Raw genomic sequence first — 26,400 nt, forward strand, 5'->3', positions numbered from 1 at the left:
TACAGGCAGCAAGAGGGGCTGGATCTACGCGCCAGGGGTCCCAACTGCATTTCAGTTGAAGAAAAAAAAATTCTCTCTTTCCTTTTCTCTCATTTTGCAAGACAAAGCCTTTAGAAACCATATCTGTAAGACAGGCACTTCTTGGCTATCTCATTCTCACATCAGATCCAAAATGCATGCTGTTCCTGTTTTGGGCTGCACCTCTATTTCCTCCACACCTAAAAAAGAGCTGCAAAATGCAGACCTGGATTTTACCTCCACTACTTAGGACACTTCCAACCGGGGTTTTGTTATGGATTTCTAATGAGAAATTATTACAGGCTAAAAATCACATTCTCCAGCAACACCACCATTGCATTCTGTGAAAATTAAATTAAGCACAAATCTTAGGCATGGTCAATTTACACCCTGGGCATTAATCTCAGAGCAATCTCACTGAAATTCAGAGCATAATCTATGCTAAATTGATATGATACGAGTGGAAGATCAACCTCCTTCTTTTGAAGTTGATGGAATTCACCAGTGCTTATAAAGAGCCTTTTTATTCTGAAATCTTCTGTGATTCCAAGTTGAACTTTTCCCAGGAATACAGCTAGTGGAGACAGATCTATTTTTAAAACTCTTTCTCAGTTCTTTTTTCTTGCAAGAAATATTTTTGCCATCTAGCTGTAAAATATTTCCTCTTCCAGGTATGTGTCTCAGTTCAGTGGACATTTATGGGAAGAGCTGCATAAGATACACCTGAACCCTTATCTCAGTGAGAACATGCAATGAAATAGGCAATGGGGGTTTTATTCTACTAGTCACATTAGTGGAGATTGCATGGCCTGTGGGAAAAACAGGACTATCCAATTTTTACTTCAGGTCAGCTGTGCCCTTCTGATACATGGTTGGGCTATTTCCAGGTCTAGATGGATGGACCTTGCACGAACCCAACATCAAAATCAAAATAAAGATAACAGGGTCTTTTAAACCCAGTATTATCCATATGTTTCCCCTCCCTGTCCTAGTGAATACAGTAAGTCCTCAGGGGAACCCAGTTTAAGAACGCTTTATTCTAGGCGTTCATTTTAATTACAACCATAATTATTTTTGTGCATGTGTGTGACCCAGTTAACAAACCCATCTTCGGCATCTCATGGTCTCTCCGACCCTGCCCATCTCTGCAAGGAGGTAACCTCAGCTACTGGCAACAACGAGCAAAATTTTTGACACAAGCGGTCCAACTGGTTGCTACATCTTAATGAAAATGATTTTTTTTTAAAAAAACATTTCTATGTATATAAACAGCCCTTCCTCCCAAACCTGGTTAGACAAGAATGTTCTTGGGTGTGGACTGCCTTGTATAATTAACTGCACAGCTGTAGCTTCTGATCCCTGGTAACGTCTGTTTCTTTCTTTCTCCCTGCGTCTACCTAGCATAATCCAGGCGTTCTCCTCCTCCTTGCAGGAGCTCCAGGTGCGTCACTTGGGCAGAAACTTTCCTGCATTCCACCGTCATTCCTTGCTGAGACAACGACCAGGCAGACATACCCGCTTTGTAGAGGGCTGAGAGACAGGAACTGGAGGAAAGACTGAGCAGTGAAGCCAATTCACCCTGTTTAGATGATGGAAACGGGGAGTGCAACAAGGCCAAATGGTACCACTGGGAAGCCAGAGGATGTGAAGAGTCCATCTGCCCCCAAAAAAGAAGAAGAAGTGAAGAAGACCGCAAACCCTGGCGGAGGTGAGAAGGAAGCTATGAAGGGCACTGGTGGTGCTTCTTTGGAGACAGGGCAAATCAAGAGCTCCCTCTTCTCTGGGAGTGACTGGAAGAGGCCCATCATTCAGTTTGTGGAGTCGTCCGATGAGAAGAGATCAACCTACTTCAGCATGGATTCAGCAGATTCAAAGAAGATGCAATATGCCAGTGGACAGATAGGAGACATGAGGAGACCACCCCTCTCCTTTACAGAGAAAGGCGATCTCAGGAAGCCCCTCTTCTCCTTGGATTCCAAAAAGAGCTTCCTGCCTAGTGAAGGGGAAGGGAGGAAGTCATTGTTCTCTGGGGGGCAGATGGGGGACCTGAAGAAAACTTCCCTCCCTCTAGTGGAGACAGGGGACCTGAGAAGATCCACCTTCAACAAGCCTGACAGAGGAGCTGGGTCACGGCCCAGGGTGAAGCTCGAGGATGTTCTGTGCGATTCCTGCATCGATAACAAGCAAAAGGCTGTGAAGTCCTGCTTGGTGTGCCAGGCTTCCTTCTGTGAGCTGCACCTCAAGCCCCATCTGGAGGGAGCAGCTTTCCGGGACCACCAGCTCCTGGACCCCATCAGGGACTTTGAAGCAAGAAAATGCCCTGTGCATGGGAAGACCATGGAGCTGTTCTGTCAGACAGACCAGATGTGCATCTGCTACCTCTGCATGTTCCAGGAGCACAAGAACCACAGCACAGTGACAGTGGAGATCGAGAAAGCGGGAAAAGAGGTAATGCTCTTTTTATTGCACGTTCCCATCAGTCTTTCCAATGGACCTCAATATTACACCACAGCTTTTGCTCTCCAGCTGCCAGTCTCTCCTAAAATCATGTCTGCAATGTAATTCTGGGATGCAGGGGTGGTGGATGGGAAGCATTTAATGGAGAACTGATATTGCCTGGATTCTGCTGCAATGGGATTGTCATTCTCCTAATAGCTGGTTACAGCAGCGTAGCGCTGGTGTTGTGTAGCAGACTGGGTTGGGGGGCGTGGAGAACCTGGTTTCCACCCCTGGTTGCACCACTGACTTTCAGCAGAAGCTGAATCAAAGCCTTACATGCTAAGTTTTCAAAAAACTGTCTCAAGTTTTGACAGTGATTGTGTAGTGTTATCCACAGCCAGAAACATGGGGTATTGCTCAAGTTCAGGACCTCCAGAATACAGGTAGTCAGATCAGTCGCTGCTCAAGTTACTAGTGGCTGCTAGGTTACTATTGAAAATTGCTATCCCAGCTACTTAGAGTGAGATTATGGCTTTTTGTTTTTCTTTGCTTTTCTGTTACGGATATAATAGTGTCAAGCCCCACCTATGGAAAGAGTCTTTTGAAGCTTAGATGAAGAAAAAATCCTGGTGCAAACACAAAACATTATAATTTCCCCTGAAGTGTTACTACAATAGGTTCAAAGTATGGACATTTAAGGAGATGAGGCTGGTATGTGAAACAGTGCTCACTAATGAAAAGTCTTCCACCTTTGTTTGCTTAAAGTCTTATGCTGTTTGCTTTCTGGGTGGATGTATGATTATTCCACTAGCTCTAGTCAAGATCAGGGTCTCACCATGTTCAGTGCTGTACATCCCCATAGTAAGAGCATGTCCTGGCCTAGAGCCCATCTGATCTAAGCAGACAGGACAGGAGAGATTACAGAAAGGAGACCCGTGAAACAGTAATGTAAAACAATTTGCCTAGAATCACACAGACAGTTTATGGCAGAAACTGGAAGGGCACTAAGATCTGCTAAATCCTAATCTTAGGCACAGCCCAAGCCAGCGCTCTGATGTGGTGAACAGTCAAATACAAGTACCCGCTGGTGGAAATTCTTGAGTTACCCTTAACTTGGAAGAACAGTTTAACTCTTTCTAAGGTGCTAGGAAGATTTATCTCATAAGGCTGAAAGAGCATCTTATCTAGAGCTTATCTCTGTCTTCCTTTTATTCTTCAAATTTTTGGTCTTTTCTTGCAATGTCATCTCCAACTTGCAGCCTTGCTGAAACCAGACAAGGTTTCTTCCATGTCTCAGGGAGAGTCTTTCTTAAAGAAATTCCTACAGGACTCGCTAGCCTGTTTGTTTCATAATTGCTTTTTCTTGTGTTTTTGATGTCAGCTCTGAACATAGCATATGCTTAACTCTCATAAAGCTGTGTCTAGTGTCTGCCAGGTTGTCAAATTCCTCTTAGCCATTTCTACTGAAAAGAGGTTAACAGTTGCTCCCTGAGGAACCAAAGCTAGCCAGAGCCTTCTTCCTGTGGTTGGATGGACCTAGAACACTTTGCTTTTCAAGAGGCAACCATAGCTGGGCAGAGAAGACTTTACCTAAGATTTAAATTATGTTTGATTTCTTTCTCAGAGTCCTTGTGCCACTCGTTAGCTCCGTGCTTTAGTTCCTGTACTGCCCTGTGCTGTTTCTGCTGCTGCTAAGCCTAAAGGATTTAGGGCTTTATCAATATGAATCATACACATGTGCAAATTTCCCCTGACAACGAGTTTTGATCATGTTGTAACTTGAGTGAGTATTCACTCAGACAAAAACAATTAACAGGATAGCTGTTGCTCACAAATGTTTATTCCTAGCCCCGATTTATTCACCATTGGTGGAGCCTTAGCAAGAACCACAAAGAGGAATGAACATTTCCAAGTCCCTTGTGTGCACCACCTATTCAAGTCTTGCAAATCAGCCGAGCTGGAATATGACCACAAATTGGAAGAGTGGCAAAGCATGGTTGGTGCTGCTGGCCTTTGTGGAAAGAATAAGCAAAAAACCCACATCAGGTTAACCCCGTCCCTGCCCCGTTTTCACAGCTTGGCATCCAAGCAGCTCCAGCATAGCTTTACTGCCTCCAAATTTGCTAACTGTGGCACTGGACTGGTGACCAAAATACAGCTGTATCTAGACAGACTCTTTCACAGAGTGTTGGTTGTCAAGGAACAATTGGTTTATCTGCAAGGATTTCCCAGTCCCTGGCTATACTGCGACTCCAAACCTGGAGAGGATTCCAGCAGAACTGGGGGGGGTGGGGTTCTGTGCTGTGATGCACTCAAGCCTGACTGTCAATCTGGGTGCTCAGCAATTTGATGGCACAAACCTGCCACATAATAAGGTGTAATATGCTTGTTTTAGGTATATCTGTTCCTTTTGTATTGCAGAATTAATGCAGGTTACAGTCTCTTTCATGAGTTTATCTTTGCTATAGGCCTGTAGGGAAGAGAGGTGCTGTTACTTCAGTGTTGGGAAAGCAAGGGATAGCTTAAGATCTTTCTGCAGAATTAGGTAAGTCTGCTTGCTCCACAATGCAGATAGAGACAGTACAGCTTAAGAGAAGAGGAATGCAAACAAGCCAGCATACAGACACCTACTGGTTCGAGCATTTAAGCAAGCAGTGGAAAGCCTGATATGTCTCTGTCTGTGGAAGAGAGGGAGAACACAGCAGCATCTTCCACTTTTCAGGAGGCTGGGGTGAGAGTCAGTCATCCCCCTTCCTGGTGTGCTGCTGAGCAGACAAGAGTGAAAGGCATAGGGGGTCAGACAGAGACAACTTGGCAGGGAAGACAGAGATATTTTTTCTGTTTCCACCCAGTGGTTATTTGCGTATTTTACCCAGCAAACCTTTAATGCCTTCCCCAGATCCACTTTGCATTAGTTTCCTGCTACAGATTTAAAGGAAAAATAACACCCCCACCAGAATCAGTACAAGAAACAACCAAGAAAACATCTTTGAGGCTGGGTAATAACCCCACACAGCTGAAAAGCAAGACTTGTCGATAGCAGCTTGTACACTCCAGTAAAACCCGCTGGCCAGCTTGATTTATCAGCAGAACTAGAGCCCCCCTTTCAGACAGAATCCTTCATTTTGAAAGGGGATCCTTCATTCAAAACCTCTTTTACAGGCCTATTCTCAAAACAAGACAACTTCACACATGCCTGCCAGTCACAGAGCTGTAAATAACCTGGTGTTACTATCCAGCGCCAGCCTTAGTACTCAGCATGTCAGGTCAGTTCTAGTGAAAAGCACTTTGATTTTTTTTAATTCTTTACCTTTAAAGAAAAGTTCACATTGTACAGCAGGTTTAAAGAGGCAGCAGAGAACTGCCGTGCAGAAATGGGAACTGGGTGTTCCTTGTTTCAACAAAGCGACTTTTAAAAGGGGAGACTTCACAGAGTCTGAAGTAGGCTTTGAAGTCAACCGTCCACAGAGATGGATCCAGAGTGATTTCCATCTGAGCCCTCTCTGTATTGCTTTCACTGTCTGAATAGAGAGCAAACAAGAGCGTATCGATGTGCCAGTGGAAGGATTTTTGGCCTTTCCCACTGATGCAAGGTTAGGACATGATGTGGCTGTTAAGACCTTATCTACACTGGTTGCGGTTGCTCTGTGGAGACAGCTTAAAAGAGATGCTCTTTCCACAGAGATGGTGTAGCTACCTTCAGGACATTCTTCCTAGCTGGAAGGCTGTGGAAACTGACCTGCTGCAAATTGTGATTTAGAGTAGGTTTGCCTGTTTGCCTGCATTCTGCATTAATGCCTCTACAGTGAGGGCAGAACCCAAGGAAAATCCACCAGTTTGCAGGTAAGGAATTCTCTTCAAACTGTGCAAAGCAGAGAGCCTTTTCTGGCCTCAGCTCATGCAGTGACTAGTGCATTTTTGCAGGATGCTGGCAGAGTGTCCAGAGATTGTAGCCCACTGACACCCACCTCTGCTTAACAAAAGCTTAGATAGAAAAATATAATAGCAAAACCAGCAGAAATAATGTCTCAAACAATTTGCTGATTTCTGAGCCATGTAATTTCCACTGCAGGCCATGTACTAGGACAACTAGTTTAAACACTACTTCTCTAGCTTCATTATAGCATTTTGGTTGTTGCTGTCAGGTAATTAGCATAGCTCTTCCAGGCTGGTGACACAGGGGTGTTCCCCAGTTCAGGCACTGGGTTCCCAGAGAATTAAGACATGATGATGCTTGTATTGCTGCCTTGCAAAAATGAGTTGCATCATGATGCAAGACTCATAATCTCACATCTCTAGGTCCTTTACAGCACAAGGGCTGGGTTCTATTGTGGATGTTTAGGTGTACACTCTGAACTTTCACTTAGGCCTCTTGACTGTCCTAGTTAACTTAGAGTCTACTAGGGGATCCTGTCTTAGCTCAAAGACTCTCAGTGCCAGCATTTCTCAACTTGCTATAGTCAAACTGAATGGCCTAAACCCTTATTTCCTATATTGTCTTCACTGTTATTGTTATTTCTGCACTGTAGGGACTCCCCCCACAATGGGTGGAGCTGCTACATTATCTATCACTAGGACCTTCTGAACCCCAAGTCTCACCCAATGGATTTGTTCTGGGTGGTCCGTCACATAAGGGGATCAGGGATTGTTGACCCTGGAGAATCTGAGAAAAATGAAGAAAGCTCGGAGAGAAGTTTCTTCATAGGGAATGAAGCCAAGAAGTTGACTGTCCCTAGTACTTGTAAGCACCCTACTGTAAATGTAACACAGGATATATGTGGACAGCTAAAGCAATCTTCCAGCCAGCCCCAGACTGAACAGGGCCTTAAAAACATCATGAAATCACCTTTGCTGAACCCCTTACGTTGTGGTCCACCTCCAGAGCATCCCTACCGAATCCGCCTCCTTGTGCCCATGTCACCAATTCTTGTACTATTCCATAGTCTCCCTGGACCTCTTTTTAACATTTTTTCTATGGTAAGACTAGTTTTAGTGTTTGTACTGTCATGCAATGAAACACCTCCCTTCACCTCCCTTGCTTTTGCTGGTGTCTGTACTAGTGTTTCCTTTTGCCCTCAGTATGGGCGTTTTAACCCAAGCCGAACCTAAATGACTGTGGTGTTTGCATTCTGGCTATTGGAACTATCTCTGTAATTTCCATTTGCAAATCATAATTCTCACTCTAAATTGTAGTGTGGGTCTGCTCTTAAATAGTTGTTACATCCCATCCCAGAGGCACTCAAACTACCTTTCTGGGTGAAGGGATATTACAGCTGCAACAAGCTGTTAAGAGTTAGCTATCATTTTTGAGCAAGTAATAGTTTGCAAAATTCCTTTGAGACCCACCTTAATTAAAAAGCACTATAAGAGTATAATATTGTTATCGCGACTTTCCAGCATCACCTGAAATTTTTTCCTGTTACCTTTCTTTTAAAACCCCTTGTGTTTGGGAGTGTCTACATGGCTGTGAAAGGTCTGCTCTTCTCAAAAAAAAAAAAAAAAAAAAAAAAAAAATATCCCTCCAGCCCCTCCTCTGTATGATTTCACTCACATTCTTGTCATAAGAACATCCTGATATTTAGGGATGAGGAGGAAAACAAGACCTCCCATTGCTCAGGAGATGTGCTTTTTACTTTGCTAACAATTAATGCCATCTGGATGTAGCTCTGTGGCTCAAGGAAACAACTTGCATTATAGTGTAATTTCTCACATCGGTTACTGCAGTGCAATGGATATCTGGATCTAAAATGCTTTTATCTCATTGCATTTCCCTGCTGTGCAAACATGGTTGCACACCTTTGTGTCTTGATGCAGAGGACATCTCACAGTGCACGTGAGAAGGGAAAAAAGCATGCATTCCTCCAAGTCACTGTCTTGAAAATGTGAAAACTATAGGATGAAGCTCATGCCTTTTACTCTCTTGATCAGTAGTAGAGTGAATTTTCTCATCGTGATACCCTTCCATGTCTGCTCTGACACCCTGTAGAATATGAGCTCATGACTGCATTCAGTTGACTATTGAAGGCTGTCAGGGTGCATGGATAATATTTAGAGGGCTACTGCTCTCCTAACTCTCAACAAACAAGGACAATGAAAATGTGAGAATGCAGGTCTTCTGGTATTGAGATACCTTCACTTACATTTGCTTTTTTTGTTCCCCCTTTCTTCTGTTTTATAAGGCAATAAAACAACTATCAAATTGTTTTCCCTCTATAAATAGAGATTTTCTAAATTGGAACAGCTAGAGTCAATGGCTCTCAGATGGCAGCTGTGCTTGATTCAAGCTCAAGAGGATGTTCAGACACTACAGTGACTGGCACCAAGACAAGAGCCCTGATGGGCTGATTCCCATGGTCTGAGCTGGTTGACCATTTGTTGCCCGCTCTTCATCGTGTGATGCTGTTTTCTACTCCTTGAATGGAGAATTGAAAACTTTTAAACTCCCACCCCGAGGGCAACTATGATCACAAGAGAAGACCCACGTTTTCATGTTGTATTATGTTCTTGGATAGGTGGCAAAGCAGTGGGAACTACACGTTATGTTTTACCAGCAGGGAGACCCCACCATGTTAGTTGCTGCGGGAGTGGATTTATCCATCCTTCATCTCCCCTGCCTCTAACTGTTGGCCTAACTGTAAGTGCTTTTGGGTAATACAACCATATGCCAAAGGATCCCACATGAACAGCGAGTTTTCAGAACTTTCCTAACACGACATAGATCAGTTGTGGAATACAGGTAATTTCTGCCAACTGCATAGTTCCTAAACAGCTCTGGGCTAAGTGTCCCATAGCCAGATTGCCTGTAGTTATAGTTGTGCTGTGACCAACCTGTACATACACAAAACATAGAAAGATCTTGAAATGCGTAAACAAAGGCTTTGTCATGATCTGTTGGGCAGGGACATGGTGAATATGAACGACCGAGGGAGGGGTTGCCCAGAGTTAACGGCGCAAGGCATTAAACAGCCAGGTCCTGGTCTGATCCAGAGACACGGCATGCACACCAACCGGTATGTTACACCAGTGCATGGCTGCCCGGCCCTCCACAGGCTCCAGTTCTATGAACTGCCTTGCATGCAATTGTCTGGTTTGAGCTTCTCTGGGAAGCCAGTGCAAAATGAAATGCAAATGAATCCCAGTGAAGTTGCTGATGTAAGCCAAGCATGGTTGACTACACGTCCTCCCTCCTCCTTTTGTGTTTTTTATTTTTTCCAAGCATTCCCCAGCTTCATCATAACATGAAAGCTCTCAATTCAGAGCAAATTAATCCACAATCCTGTCTAAACAGAATTCCTGCCGGAGGCATCGTCCTCTTGTTGCAACACTCGTCAAACGTCATTCTGTAATTACATGAAAACTGTTATTGCTGCAGAGGCACACCCTGGGATGGGCCCTTCACTGCATACACAGCTGAATTTTGAAACCGGCCTCTTCCCCCTCCAGCTAGTGACTCCAATGTGATTAAAAGCGGCACCATGACGGTAGCCTAGTAGGTGGGTGCTTCTGCTGCTGTCTTTGCTGAGGGAGCTGAATCTCTTGACCCAGCCAGAAGCTCTGGGATCTTGTCCAGTGTCAGCACATGATCTCCATTTCAAGCAGTGCCAGGAACCTGTACCTCCCAGCTATTATTGTTCAGGGCCAAATGCATAAGTGGAAGCACAGTGCCTCTTTGAAGTAGGCCACCCTCAGCCCCAGTTCATGAGACTCCCTTCTTCTCACAGGCTGAGCTTTCACTGCAGAAAGAGCAACTGCAGCTGAAGATCATTGAGGTAGAAGATGAAATGGATAAGTGGCAGAAGGAGAGGGACCGTATCAAGGTGCGTATGGGATATTCTTTCAGGTTCACTTCTCTGTTTCTCCTGTACTTTCCTTTCTTTTCCACTCTCTCACATCCCTCTCCTTCTTTCCTCAATTTCTCTGACATATCCAGCTCTTACGCACTCCATTCCTTACCCAGCCTCTATCTCATCACTCTCCAAACCTCACTCATGCCAAATCTTGGAAACAACAACTCCTGCTGAAGTAATCTTGCAACATACCCTGCAGGAGATCAAGAGGAGGCAGCACAGCCTTGTTACCAAATGATCCAAGGCACCTCCCTGCTTTGGGTCCCTTACAGTTCTTCAGTCACTAGAAGACATGCTGATTCGGAAACAAAGGTGTACTGCTTTTTTTTCCTGCTAGACCACACACAAAAATAAACTCCAGGAGGGCTCTGGATTGCCCAGAGATAAGGCAACAGGAACACGTGCAGTTACACCAACAAACATCTTGTTTATAATGGAACAGCTTATTTCCATACTGATATAGGGCTCCTTTATAATTCTTGCACCACGCTAAGGGTTAGAATACAGTAATGGTGTTATTTTTTTCATTTATACCCTAACTGTGAAAACACTATTTGGAGACACTCCAGAAAATTTGCATAATATTAAAAGGCAAAGCCATTCTTCTCCCTTTTATGTGGTACACACACATTGGCTTGCCAGTTCTGCTTTTCGCCTGCTTTATTATTATTATTATTGGAAATCTGACCTAGAAATTTTAACTCTGAATATAGTTACATCCACAGTCCTCCTGAGAAATATTTCAGAAGGACCTAGAGGTCAGGTTTGTAAAAAGTGTTTCAGCAGCTTTCATTCTTTGAAATGATGGGAATTTGGTCTTCAAATTCTTGAGGAGCCAGAACCACGATTTAGAAGATTAAACAGTGTTTTTAAATATCACCTAAGAGTGCAGTTCATGAATTGAAATAAAATACATGCTTTTATAATCAGGAAGACAGCATGCCCTGTAGATTACATACATGCAATTATTGCAAGAACAAGTATTACTACTCTTGGCACAACTTTTCTGGTGCTAAGACATACCTAGAATCTTCATAGTCACAGTCTAAATGCTGAGAATGCTTGGACATATCCCCCTCTGTATCCCTCTAGTAGCAAGTGACTCCCTGAGAAGTTTAATATTTTATTTCTCCTGTGTCTTTCCTGCTGCCTCCTCTCTTTGCCCCTTCCCTCCACAGAACTACACCACCAATGAGAAAGCCACAGTGGACCAGCATTTCAAAGAGCTGATCCGTGACCTGGAGAGGCAGAGGGATGAAGTGAAGGCTGCCCTGGACCAGAGGGAAAAGATTGCATCAGAGAATGTGAAAGAAATAGTGGATGAGCTGGAAGAGAGGGCAAAGCTTCTGCGGGAGGACAAGGAGAACAGGGAGCAGATCCACCAGATCAGTGACTCTGTGCTCTTCCTGCAGGTAACTGAGATCTCATTCTCCTTTCCTTTTTTCCCCATGAGGACAGGATTTGTCCCAAAGACAAATCCCGAGTTGGTATAAGATGCGTTAATCTTGTCCAGTTCAATGCACATGTATGGCAAGAACCAACCCTGACATTTGAAGCTGTCTCTGCTCCAGTAGGTGAAGAATGAACTTAGGCATGCCAATGCCTGAATTTTTTGTAGATAGCTACAGCTCACAGGCAGAACATTTGTCTGCCCTCTCCACCTTCACTGTTTTCCTTTGCACTTCATACTATTCGGAGCCTAACATTAGCCAGTTCCCTAGGATCTAGCCTCTGTCTCTTCTGTTCCTCAGTAACCTTTCCTCCCTTTTTTTTTTGACAGGAGTTTGGGGCTTTGATGCGGAATTACGTCCCCCCTCCATCTCTCCCAACATACAGTGTGCTGCTTGAAGGGGAGAGCATGAGCCCATCTATGGGACTCCTCAGAGATGACCTCCTAAACGTCTGCATGAGGCATGTGGAGAAGATCTGCAAGGCCGACCTTGGCCGCAACTTCATAGAGAGGAACCACATGGAGAATGGTAGAGTATCTGAGATCTGCCCCTTCCCTCCCTCGCTGGGCAAAGCCTAGCTCAGAGTCAGAGGAGATGAAGTGTGATGAGTGTGCTCTCACAGAGGAGAAAGTAAGCAAAGACCTAAGGAAAGCAGGAGAAACACTACCTGTAGCTGAAACTCATTCTGGGAATATCAGAGCTATCCTACCAGACCTATGTGGGAATGGAGCCAGCTGAAGTGTGAGGGATATCAAGTATCTCGTGTGTAGGGGACCCAGGGGCCCAGACTAGCCCCGCTTCCCTGAGAGCTGTTTTGCATTATGGCTTCGCAGTGTTTAATTGTTTCAGCCACGTCCTGTGTGGGACTTCAGAGCAGCACTTCTCTTGGGGGGTCGAGAACAGTGACCCTTCCCTCCTGCAAGAGGCCAGCAGGGACTCTCTGCCTTGCGCTAGGCTCCAACAAACCCCTGCAAACTTAGCACGACAGTCTTGACGTGGAAGACTGCACAGATATGCTAAGGCAACTCAGTGGCTCACTAGGTAAATTGAGAATGCAGTGGCAGAAATGTGAATGTAGCCACCCCAGCACAGCAATTTTGAAATCCTGTCATTAGCCTATTTGTACAGCTCGGTTAGCACATTTGCTGTGCTGGTATGACATACCATTTTACAACAGCCCGTTTCAGCCACTGCTTGCCTGACTGGAACATGAAATACCCTGCAAGCACCGGTCACTGAAAATCTAATAACAGATTTTCCAAGTAAAAAGGCCTCCATTTTGGTGTTCAAGGTTAAGCTATGACTTGAACCAGCATAACTCTCTCTGATCATACTTCTCTTCATGTTCCATTAGGGACAGGTTCGTTTCCTGCCTGCCCTGAGCCAGGGTGTTCAAGGGACATGCAGTGCCAAATGGTCTCCACACTTCAGTGATGTTCAAGGATAGGTGATCTTTCTTACGTGAATAGAGAGTTCATAGTCAATACCACAGCACTGCAAGGAATCTTCTAAGTTTTAGAACCCACTTACTTTCTGTGTCTCCCAATTAGTTCTGCAGAAAGGACTTGTCTTGCATCAAGCTCACACATAAGATTAGGAGGACAGGGCAGTAGAATGGGGCTCCATAACTGAGGTTCACTTCCCAGCTCTCCCACAAACAGCCTTTATAACCTTGGGCAAGTTACTTAATCCCATGAAATGACCTCTTGCACTAAGAATAATAGCAATAGGAATTAATCATTATCTCACCAGGCTGCTATAAGGCTATAATCTATTAATAATTGTAGAACCCCAGATACCAGAACAATAAAGGTCAAGAAGCTGGATAGGTAATGTGAGGATAAATTGCACCCTGCTGTCCAGGAGGACATGTGACTTTAAAAGATGCAGCAATAATCTCAAGTCCAGTTCATACAACACAAGCAGCTGAGGAACTCTGCTGCAAATCTGCAACATCACTTATTTCATTCAAATTCACAGTACTCACTAGACATTCCTCCCATATTAATACACCACTTTTTTTTCCTGGGAAACAGCCATGAAAATCATTCCAACTTCCTTCCAGAAAAGACAGATCCACATTACAAGATGATATGATAAAGGAGGAAGGGAAGAAACGGCCAAAAAAAACCCCCCAAACACCAAAACCAAAAACCCCCACAAAAAGCAGCCCGTTGAAAAGATGCATAGAGGTCAGAACAACATGGGTTCAGTTATTGGTCAAGACACTAATGTTTTCAGAACCTGGGTTTTGTGAATCAGCCTGTCTGGCATTCACATTCTAGAGCAATAAGAATGAAGGTGACATGGGACCAGAGTACATTCAGATCTGTAACGAGAATCACTAGTATTCATCAAGTGACAGCCTGCTGCCTTCCTACCTGATGGAGAGAAAGAGTAAGTCCCTGGCCCCAAGGAGCCTGTACTGCAAACAGTTCATTAATGTTTATCTAGCACCATCATTCTCCATTAGACATGAATTAGATGGACCAGATACTTCTGGTCCAGAGAACCAACTTTTCAGAAAAGTCAGGAATCACATTCAAAGTGCTCACGATGCATAGCTAGAGCCAGATTTTTAAACTCTCCCTACCCTTAAAGTAATACCAGAAATTGAACATTACTTGTCTTCCAACATTTAACACTGCAACGTACCTGGTCAGATTCTCAATACTCCATGTGCTAAGGTTTGCTGAGAAATTTGGCTATAACTTAATGCAAGTAGATGACAGGCAGCTCAGATCCAAAAATCACATTTGTGCATTTTTCTTTCTTCTCCTTGCTCACCCAGAGACTTGCAGAATTTCCAAACTCTGGATGGCATAATGCCAAAGGGGTTTTGGATGCCTGACTACTCACAGCACTTCTGAAAACTAGATGAGTAGCATAAAAGCACTTTGTATTCAAGTTACCATTACTTAGAAAGTTACCTTCCATCTGCTGAGCTGATTTTTGCCAGTCCTGAAGCAAATACATTTTACTTGGCCATTTGTACAACCCAACAAGAGTATGCATATGTTCAGTTCTAGTAGCTCTGGATAAAGACTGACTACTTCTTGATCACTTGATCACTTTTAATTAGGGTCCCCTCGATGTTACTGATGCCAGAAGTCCTCAATGGTACTTGAAATCTGTGGGATTCAAGTGCCAAAACATTTCTGAGCAGGGCAACAATTAACTACTGCCAGAAACCTGGGCACTTCCAGAAACTTTACCAGGGATTTAATGGACTCAGCTTGGAGTCTGCCTAATGAGAAGAACAGTGGTATCCACTCAGTTGGGAAATGTTATTTAAGGTGAGTCTCAGAAACTTCAGAGCTCTCCATTTTTCAAACCACAGTTACACTTGAAAGAGGACAGCACTCTGCATCTAGTGACTGCAAGGAAATAACTCCACAATTACTTAATGGATTTAATTAACTCAGACTCCCCCTGAGTCATTGCAACAAATTCATTTGCAACCAGCTTGATCTTCTAGTGTAAAAAACTTCCCAGGAAGAAATATTATATTAATGGAATGAAACCTGCTTAATAGCAGACTCCAAAGGGAATCCACTTTCTTTTAGTTGTCATAACAGGTACCTACTTAGTAGTGTGGCAAGGAGGCAAATAATCAGAGAGCATCCAGGGAGTTTAAATAACACAGAAATAAATTGGAGAAATAACATAAAAGTTTGCTCAGTGACTTAAGAATCAAAGAATGGAACTACTTAAACATGGGAACCAAATTTACCCCCTTCCAGAGAACAACAGGTTTATATAACACTTGAGGCCTTAAAATAAAGTATTTTTATGAGCAACTGTACTGATAGAGCATCATTTCCTGTGGATCAGTGTTAGAAAACCAAAACCAGGCTGCGTAATACCTGGCAAAGGGTAGGTTTCATCCACTTTGCATGAAACCTGAACCGAACGCCCTTGTCCAAGAGCCCAGGAAGCCAGAGCTGTTTGCAACTCAGGTGTAGCATCTTTCTTTAAAAATTGAACAAACCAACACATTGAGCCCTCCCAACACTGACTTTCTTGAGCTTTGTAATACTTGCAGTTCAAGATCTGCTGGTTGAAAGCCAGCTCTGTGCACAGGTTAAACACACAAAAGAAGCCAAACCCAAACCACCGCTTTTGAAGTGGGATACATTTTTAGCCACACAGCAGTATTTTGGTAGGAAAATGCCTGAACCCTCAAGTCTCCCTATGGATTTTCAGGAAATAGCATATCTAACTGAATGGCCGAATGCTTCAGCTGTGCTACGCCTCTGAGGGAGCTGCTTCTTTTATCCCAGGCTGAATCTCTAGGCAGCTACAGCACTACTTTACCTCCCAGCCAGAGTCCTGCAAAGGAATTACAAAAATAGAGGAACTTTTCAAAGGGCAGAACCATCTCTCCTGCAGCACTTGAGGAAGCAATTCCAGTCTGTTATCCCCTTCCCCCTCCTCCCATCCCCCTCAAGGCCACTAAACTGCCTCCTCCAGCTCACCTCCTGCTCTGCTTCTCCAGGTGACCACCGGTACATGATGAACAACTACGAGTGGAATCAGCCCGACAACTTGAAGAGATTTTCCATGTTCCTGTCTCCCAAAGGTACAGCACCCTAATGGTGGTCAGGCTTCCTCCAAACACCAGTATAGGAAAGGAACTTCATTAATGATTTGTCCCAAAATTTGCTTTCCCTCTTATTTCCTGCTGTTCCCCAGACAAGATTGGTCCCTCTGCATTTGTTTATGCCAGGTCTTCTCTCCAGCCTACAGAGCTTTGAGAAGCTTTTGCCTTTTCACCTCAAACAAGGCAGCAAAGATCCTACAACTCTGTGTAGTTTGTGAATACAGGGGAGTTTTAACATGTGTTACCGGGTTGAAGTAAGTGTTATTATCCACCAGAACCTTACCCCACTGTGCTATCAAGCGTGAAAGCTACACTAGGCTTGCTCTGCATTAGGATTTTACTTTCACCAGAAAACATACTTTTTCCCTACAGGGAAAGGATAGAGGTAGTGAGGAATGCGTCCTAAAAAAGCAGGAGTCCAGGGTTCTTTTTTCTGAGCTCTGCCACTGACAACAAGAGCCCTGGTGATTTGCTTATGTCCCAGTTGTCACATGAACACTACAGGATGAGTCTTTGGAGTCAATGACTGTTTTCAACACGTTCAGTTGTAAAATGACAGTTGTCTATTTCTAAATTAGTGTCAGGACCTCCAGAGCAAGAAGCAGAGAGTGCTAAAAGCCTAGGCAAAGCAATGCCCGTAGAAACAAAAGAACAGAAAGGGTAGCACAAAATAAGTAACCAAATTTCCTCTGGTCCCTAGAGAGCAAGGCCCTGCCTGGATTTGCCATGTGTTTACAGCTGCTGTTCTGCAAAGCCAGATGGTGGGCAGGGTGAAGGGATATGCCAGCAATTAGCAGTGGCACGCCCCTGAAGGCGTATTTGAAGTGCGATGTTGCCTGCTCTGTCGTTAGGGTTTCATGGGGATAACCCAGATCCCAACACTGAGCCCTTTGTCTAGATTTCCACTTTGTCCTTCTCCTCTGCTACCAGCCCACGCCTGGCAGCTCGCTGGCAGCCCTGCCTGGCGCCGTGGGGGTGAGGACGCCGTTCAGAGCAGACACGACATTCCCGGTTCAGCATCATCAAGCCTTTAGCAGGACTGTTTCCTGCGGGCCCCCCAAAGTTAGGGGGCAGCCTCTTATCAGAGGGGCATTTTGCCCGTGGTGGGTTTGTTCTGCACAGAACCTGTCTCCAGACACCACCTGGACGGTAATAGCTGCTGTTCTGCCCCAGCTGCTTCAGGGCTTTGCAGGCCCTGTGCTGTCAGGGAAACACATGTTTTGCTAAGCGGAGCTGCCGATGCTGGGGAGAGACAACAGTCTCAGCCCTGCATCCAAAACTGTTTTCAACCTTAAGGGATGGTGGAAAGTTAGTTCTAAAATTGCATGGGCTGAACCCATTTCTACCCAAAACATGGGGCTTCGGGTTCAGGTGGAGATGGCCCAACATGCATTTGAAGAGTGTGCGTAGGAGGGTGATGGGAGGAACACAGCAGACAATACCATTCTGCTATCGCCGCTCCCATATGTGTCTGGGACAGAGCTGAAACCCAACGTGGCAAAAGGAAGGGAAAAGCCATTTGTGGCAGTGCCACAGCATGGCATAGCCTGGCTGCTCACTGCTCTGGACCATAGTGCCTGGACTTCCCTCTGCTCCTCTCTGGAGGATCAGCTGCTGAGACCTGGGAGCAGGGGCTCCCTGGCTCCCAGCTGGGATCCAGCATCCCAACCTTCTGAAGGATGTGCCAAGAGACAGGAGGGATCAACAAGGACTGCTAGATACCGGGTTTCTTATTTAGTGCTGTTTGTTGGAGCCAGAGTGGACACTTGCTGGATGCAGTCAGCTACAGAGTAGTGGCAGAGTTGTACAGCAGCTTGCAGTTCAGTGGCCCACTGCTTCCTGCAATGGACTTTTGAATATACAAATACTGGGGGAACATTTGTTCCGCCTACACATCTACGTTTTCCTGAGAGCATAGACATGTTGCTTTCCAAAACTACTCATTCTTATTTTCTACCAACAAAGCTACTTTGCCCAAAAAAACTAAGCACATGATTGCACACGCAGTCTCTGCTTAAATGGGGATTGAACAGCACTGGATCCTCCACCAGGGTGAGGGCTCAAGCATGATCCCTTATGGGAACACTTTGATAGAAAGGAACCAGCTGCTGAAACCACACTGATGGGGACTTTGGGAACAGAATGAATCAGTAGGCAAAACAGGAGACATGACCCACTTAGCTTGCATGCTGGCTAGCAAAGGATTATCCGATGAATAATGCAATATAACCATAATCATTTAACTCTCCAGAGCTTTCTATGCTCTATCAATGTGTCACGTAGAAGTCCAGCACTGCCTCCGATTGCATCTTTTCTAAGGAATTCCATAAAATGGGAGGAAAAAAAAGAGGACCACCCTTTGTATTGCATAATATGCACAGAATCCTTGAATATCTCATGATAGTTTTGTAACACACCCTTTTGCTCACTAGGTTGGATCACTGCAAATTCTGCCTGAGGCCACAGCAGCAAGTCTGTCTGCTGCATTGAGGAATGCTACCCAAGTAGTGCTCTGCGCTAATTGCAGTGGCCCATACTAAGAAACTGCTTGGATTTGAGCTGAACCTATAGGTTTTTAAGCCCTGCTTAAACTCAAGGAGACTTCCACTGCTCTTGTCATTAAAGACAGTATCACAGAGCATCTGCCTGCAGGGATGACATAATGAGGCAGAGGGGAGACATAAAAGGTTTCAAATGCTGCCTAAAAGATAGAGGAACAATCTGTTCAACTGCTTGACAACACTCCTATCCGTCCCCTTCCACTGAGCTTTCTCCTCCTAATGTTGCAAACAGTTTGGCCAAAGCCAGGAGGAGGTTGGAAAGATCATCTTGTGCCTTTGGAAGTCTTTGAATGAGGAGTAGAAGGGACTCAGCACGCAGAGAGGGAGAGAGAACTGCCTAAATAGAAACGCTGCTTAAATAGAAAAGCAGTCCACAGGATGGCAGCATAACAGCTCAAAGGATTCATCTCTTTTTCACTCTTCTGGGAGTCCAATGTCTCACAAAAGGGGTAAAACAGCACTAGTCTGCATCACAGCATGATGTCCTAGTGAAACCCTGGAGCACACGCCTGTCACAGTAGCTGAGACAATGTGTGCTAGAGCAAGAAATGTTCCTCTACTTGTGTCTCTTGAGCTCTAAATCCAAGCCTCTGCCTGCAGGTCTTTTTGCAGAATAGTCATGTTGAGTAGACAAACCTGAGTTGGCAATTTAATGCAGCTAAAGACAGCTCTGTGGCAGTGAGAACATTTTGTTCTCAAAATGAGAAGTCTATTCACCATTCCCTAGAACCCAGAGAAAGACAACCGGGACCCTCCTCTACTCTCTGGACCCAGATTTCTGGTTTGGGCCTGCTTCCAAATTGCTGGGGACTGTTTCATAGAGCAATGCCAGGCACAGGCCTTTGAGCCAGCTCATCAGGAGCCGACTGCTGAACTGGATGCTCTTGTTTTACAGCCAGTTTCAACCCACGGTCATGGGAATTTTCCTCCTTCCAAGCGACTGAGGAAACACTTGGTACGGGTAATTCCGACTTCAGTTTGAAAGGATCTAACCCCCCGTGCCACAGCTTTCTAGCTGGCTAATCAACCTTTCCTGCTTCCCCTCTCAGCTGTCCTATCACCTGTCAATCACTGTCTCACAGAACCATCTCTTAGCTGGGTTATCAGCACTGTCTGCATACACCCAAACCCAGAGTCTCACTGCTCTAGGCACTATGCATATAGGAGGGAAAGGCATCCCTGGTCCTCATTGTTCAGACAGCAAAAGAAGATGGAAAACATAGGTGCCAATTTGTAAAGATCCTGAGATACTAGCCAACTGCAATAGATGGGAGTGCCAACATCATCCAAAGCAGTCTGTGGAGGTTCTGGCAGAACCAGGAGCAGACTCCAAATACGCTCAGCCAGTCTCAGAAGCACAAGGGTGCTCTTCTGCACATACACCTTTTACTTAGCTCGTAAGTTCTCAGAGACAGAGCCTACCCGATGTTCACTGTCTGTACAGCGTCCAGCACAACGGGGAGGGGGTGGTTTGAACTAGCGTACCGAGAACCAGCAGCAACACGTCATGCCTTTTCTTCCCAGATCCCCACCCTCCTTTTTCTCACCTGTATCTTCTTACTTTGCTTTGTTCATGCTCAGAAGGTCCTGCCCTTCCTTTCATTCAGAGGCAGCCTACAAGCATCCATGGCCACTCTACCTGGGGTAGCTCTGGTGTCTCAGAGCCACACCTAAGTTGTTCCTGCTTTTCATGCCACAGGCAGGGCTGTCTCCCTCTCATCATCTCTGCTCTCAGATTCATTCTGGCAGCCAGGGCCTGACCCCAAGTAGTCCAGGAGGGGAAGCCTTGCTTTAATTTCAATGGGCTTTGAATAAAGCCTCAACTGCTTGGAGGCAAGGGAGCTTTGGCAGTTACGTAGCTTTGCCTCGTTACTCCAGTCTCTGGAGATGCAGTTTACCTGCAAGGAAGCTGCTGCTCTTCAGTCACACCTGCACTCTGGGTCTCTCAAGAGAAAGGCTCTTCCCTGCCTGCCTGGAGCACTGAGATCTCTTCACGCTTGCACACTGTGTACACCGGGACCCCACAACTGACTGCTCTCATCTACCTTTTCTTACTAAGAGAAAAGGGACAAAGCTATTAGTTCCCATTTTCCCCCAAGCTGGTTGAAGGTAGTTTTACAGGGTGTGTTTTCAAATGCTTGGGCTTCCCCACTGCAGCACGCAAGACCACGGAATAACGCAACCTCTTCTATCTTCCAGTAGGCAATGGTACTAAGCTGCCTTTTCAGTTCTCCTCGGTGGGACAGAATCCGCCTGGTGACTTCAGCAAACAGTCTGACGGGAGCCTCTTCACTAAGACCGGTACCAGACATTTAGTTTTTTCCCCTTCCTTCTGCCCCTTTTTCAGGTGATAAGACATTTAAACCTGTTCTTGTTCCCCCAAAGAAGGCCTGGAGCAGTCCTACACCTGGCCCGTATGTCCTGCCCTGACTGTCTATCTCTTAGATACACAGGTTTACATGAGCAACTTACTCTGCTAAATCAGGGCAACAGGAGTTTAGTAAAGAATGTTAAAAAGTATTAAAAAGTTGTATCTAGTGAATAGTTGAAGGGGTTTTACATTTTGTTTGTAATGGGTAGATATGAGAATTTTAGATTATTTTAGAGGTGTAGGGACCAGGGAGAGAAAGATACTAGGAAATTATGTTCATGGCCATTTACCCCTCTTGCTTCATCAGTGTTTTAAAACAGCTATTGTCCTGAAAGAATAATAGCCACTGAGCACAACCTTTAAAAAAAATATGCAGTAGCTGCCTGTCTTCCTCCATCTGAACCAGAATCCCCATTCACTATCTCATAATCCTATTTTCACTACACCCTAGTTCAAGGGCACCAGAGGTGGAATCCAAGATCATCAGCACCTGCCAAGCAGAGTCAGGTCCAATTAATTTGCAAATAGGAGATGGTGGGGAAAGGCCATTGCTTGATAGCACTGAAACTGGTCGTGATCCAGCAGGGCTGGTATTATTTTTGAATCAGAACGGAGCTGGTGTGGTAGCAGGGGGTTAGGGCTTATCACACTGCCAGAGGTACTGTCATTAATTTCTGACATGAAACCCAGGCCTCGGCTCTTTGCACTAATTAAATAGCCTATAGTGTTCTTTGCAAGGGTCAGAATGCTTAGTTCAGGACATGGCCTAAATTTAATTGGAGTGATTGCATTCCACCTCTCTGCATTCCTCAGACATTTTAATTAGACAGACCTTCTTTAGTCCCTTTTCCTAAGTGACTGGGTGGTGGAATAGGCATCTGTCTGACGGCTGCTGTGTCCCACCCCAGAAATGGCTGCATTTCAATGTTAAGCAATGCAATACTAATTATGTGGCACTTCCAGTCCTGCTACTCATCTTAACGCTCACAAGGGGAGTCGGGGATGGTGGCAGGGACTGATCTATAACAGGCTGTTTTATGTTGTCACAGCTTATCCTTCAATAGTGAGACATCAGTCTGCAAAGGTGACGCCACAGACATGGAAATCCTCTAAGCAGTCTGTATTGGTAAGAAATACCCTTGGTGTGAAAGCACGTGCATAGTTTCAGCAAGAGAACTATCTGTTCTAGGGATACCTGAGACTTCAGAGACTAGGGCTTGGGTCCTTTGGAGATGGGAAAGTAAAAGCTTCAAGTCAACAGCTCCACAGATTAACACACACACCCCCCCCCCCCCCCCGCCTTCCCCCCCCCAGTTCTGGGTTGTAGGAATAATCAATACTTCAAAATGACATTTTTAAAAGATTTTGCCCTGGTCTAAAATTTGATCCAGGCTTCTAGAAGCTATACAAATACTATAGCACACATGCTGCTATCTGTAGTAGTATTCCTCCTTGCAGGGCTATCATACACTCTTAGTATTCTGTGACATCTAGAAAGCACAGATCGTGTAAATGACACCAGAGAGACAACCATAGAAAAGTATCTTGCTAATTACATCCTACATGGGCAAATGCAATATCAAAGATGAGGGGTCAGACTACAATCATAAATCACTAGAACATCTGTAAGTCACTCATTTTGCACTGTTAGGACAAAACAGGTAACAGTGCATTATAAGGGGCAGAAGACAGGTCTTGTAATCTTAAATATACAAGGTTAACAAACAGTTAATAACCACAGAACCACTAAGTTCATCTATTTTTCTTAACATCCATTCACACTGTGCTACATTAAGATCTTGCACGATCTGAATTAAGATTGTCAAGTTTTTGCCCTCATCTCTGCAGATGAAATCTATTTTTTGAATTCCGATTATACATTTGTGAAAGATTATTTACTGTTCCCTGGAAATAAGACATGTAAGAAGGAGAGGGTCAAGAATCGAGAGCATTCCCACACTGAAGGAAGAAAACAGAGCAAATACACAACAGTTAGAAAGTGGCTGCCGAAGGACTGCAGCTGTATGTCTCTGCTAAATTTTCAAGGCCCCACCAGGGGATGAATACCAGTGAAAGGGATGTTCCTTGGTCGACGCTATCACTTTCAGAAAATCCAGCCTTGAGTCTGTGAATATGCTACAGCAAAACATATCTCCTAGGAACAGCAAAGTTTTGCAGTATCTTCTGTCTTGTGTTTGATCACTGCCTTTCTAAAAGATCTACTTCATCATGTGCGTGCTCAGATGGAGACTCTTCCTAGTGATTTTAGATATCAACCTATTCTCCCTAATGGTGGTGGTATACTGGGGAAGTCTGGTCAGGAAAGAGAAGTCTCTGTTAGCACTGGGCACTGGTGGATGCGAGTATGGTCGTCTTAGCAATAAGCACCCCACTGCACGACAGTCAGCGTGCTGTGCTCTGTGAACGCAACCCATGCTTTCCTTAATCCCCATAGAGAAAGCCTGGGTAACTTCTCCCACATGAAGTCACCAGTCTTTTTCTGTCTCCCCTTCTCTCTCATGCATACACTTGTAGCGGCTATTTTATTTTTATAGCTTATATTCACCAGATAGCACTGAACCTAACAATTGAGTTGATAAATATAACCATTAAAAAGTCCCAAAATAGAAATACGTGCTCTGGACTGCAGTAGCTCTGCAGGAGCTTTTATGGTCTATTGGGCCAATAATCTAGCTTTTAAAATAGTCTTAAATATGTATTTAAGTAATACACATTCTAAAAGCTCTGTAAATATGAATTTTCACAAAGAACTATACTGTTTAAGGAGGAATGTCTTTTTAACCCATAGGGAGTTCTTTAAAATGAAGCCCCCCTCTTCCAACTATATTGGAAATTAAAGCCATAAAATGAAAAGAATTTCAACAAAAGGGAACATTGAGCAGGAGGTACTGGGAGTAGGCACTGAGCAGCAAGATGGGTTGGGTTTGCTTTGCCCATGCTTCCAGCTCCTGCCGTGCCCGACAGTAACTAGTGCGCTGCACAGAAAGGTACCAGCATGTTCCTGTGAGGTGTCTCTCACCTTCTGCAAGTGAGATCTGGGCAGTGGATCAAACCTAAGATAGATCAGACATTACAAAACCACAGTTCTTCCTGATTGCCTTGGTCACCGCTTCGTTGGTGTGAGAATATTCTTATCCAGGCTAAAGATTTTGCCTTGAACAGTGCAAACCAACAGTCAATCAATCAATATCACAGTCAATAAATTGGCTTTTGTGTTTTGCAATGATTCCAAGCCAACATTAGGCCGCACGACAACTTTGCCATGTGTTGCTTATTTGTAATGGTGCAGATGATAATGAAATTCCAGGGGTAGGTCCTGATGAGAAGATACATAATTCGGGACTGCAGTAAACAGAGGCAGGAAAATGGCAATGCCTTTAGGCTCTGCCCCGTCTCTCCACTTACGCCTCTGTTTACACAAACATTTAGTACTGGGCCCTGCCACATGTGGAGGCTGAATAAACAATACACCATTGTGTGAGAATTTCCATGCACAAGAGTTTTGGCTTGCCAGCCAGAGAGCACAAATAAATAGCATGCAACTTAGTCAATCACTCGCATAACTGTGCATGGCTTTAAGTGTGAAAACTCCCATGAGTTCTCAGGTTAGCGAGCAATTAAAAGACACAGACAGAAGCATAAAAATAAAGGTGACATTCCTCTTCTCCCAGAAACCTCTCATCAAACCATGACTCATAGTCTGAGATTTTATATGATGCACAGACTCATTTGGATTTGGCTCAGCAATGAAGTCCATGCAAAGCATGGGTGTAAATCAAAAAGCAACACCATTTGCATTTGATCACTTCCAGCACCTCCAGTAGTGAAGTGAGGTGGTGTTGCTCTGCAAGAGGAAGGACTGAAGGCGTTAAGATAGGAGTATGTTAAGATACATATGGTTGGGCTACCTAAGAGGGTGAAGTATAGGCAGTCAGAAAAAGAAGGTAGGTCAAACTCACATGCCCCAAATTCTCCATTGCAGTCACATTACCGCCCCTTTTACGTCAACAAAGGCAATGGAGCCACTTCCAACGAGGCACCTTGATTCCTGAAGATTTAGGGAAGAGCTGGCAGCACTTGGAGTGAAGACTCAGCTGCGGATTTTCATGGATGTACCTGCTACTGTATTAACCTTACTGCTCTAATCTCTGCCAGGGAGAGGGAAGGTGCAGAAGGGAATAGCCTTTACTAGAGGAAACAAGGACTTTTTCCAAATAACCTAATCACTTTGAAAGCTCTGCAGGCCTTAACAACATAACCCCATCCTCTGCTGTCACCTCCTTATTCCCTCTCTGTCAATGCCCTTCCTCCTGCCTCCGCAGAGCGAGCTGCTCTGCTTCTCCTGGGAAGCATGCATGCTTGGGTAGCACCCCTCCCACACTCTGCTAGACCAGTTGCCCCCTTATCCTGAGTGTGTTTATATGACCATAGCTATTAAGTCTTGGTGAAAGGTCCCAAGCTGGGGGGGCCCAAAGGTCTTCCCGAAACGGAGAGGCCCCAGCCACTGGGAGCAGTGACAGGCTAAAGCTCTTCCCATGCCTTTCTCACCCCGTCACCCAGCCCTGCCTCGGACAGGGACGCACAGCTCTCACTGGGATCGGGTCCAGCGCTACCACCTCCCTGCAGACTCCCCCCAGCCCATGCTGGTGGTGGCATGCTTCCTCAGGGCCCTTCGTGAGCTCAGCTCTGCTCCTGCTGGCTTGCAAAAAGCCAGCCAACAGGACCTATTCGGAGCTGCTACAGCCCAAGGCCAACTGCTGGCGGAGGGCAGAGAGGCTTTCTATCCCATTAAAGTACCCCTCCAGCCACCTTTTCAAATTAAGAAATAAAAAGAAAATCCATCCTGCTAATATAAGATTGATTAGATGCCATAGGTGTTGGGTGCTTTTTTGTTTTGTTGTGTTTTTTTAATTCCCCTAAACCAAAATTGATTTATATATTGTGGTTCAGGTATTTTTTCTGCAATGGGAATTAGTACCATAGCTTTTTGCTTGGGATAATGTTTTTTATTTGTCCCCTGGATAGATGAGTCACATCAGCACCCACCTGCAAACCAGCCAGGGCTGGTTAACCTTGCCATGATCTCACT

At 44.9% G+C, this 26,400-nt stretch overlaps 1 protein-coding gene across 1 annotated transcript; it reads left to right on the forward strand.

The window, feature by feature from the left end:
* Positions 1 to 1,608: 1,608 nt before the first annotated feature.
* Positions 1,609 to 25,356, forward strand: TRIM29 (tripartite motif containing 29). The gene is made up of 9 exons (XM_072884675.1): positions 1,609 to 2,466; positions 10,179 to 10,274; positions 11,483 to 11,716; positions 12,085 to 12,283; positions 16,254 to 16,337; positions 19,815 to 19,880; positions 21,119 to 21,220; positions 22,340 to 22,416; positions 25,294 to 25,356. The coding sequence occupies exons 1-9, from the start codon at positions 1,609 to 1,611 to the stop codon at positions 25,354 to 25,356; spliced, it is 1,779 nt and encodes a 592-aa protein (XP_072740776.1).
* The last annotated feature ends 1,044 nt before the right edge of the window (positions 25,357 to 26,400 follow it).

Source organism: Ciconia boyciana, chromosome 20 (genome assembly GCF_034638445.1).
Source record: "Ciconia boyciana chromosome 20, ASM3463844v1, whole genome shotgun sequence".
Lineage (NCBI taxonomy): Eukaryota > Metazoa > Chordata > Aves > Ciconiiformes > Ciconiidae > Ciconia > Ciconia boyciana.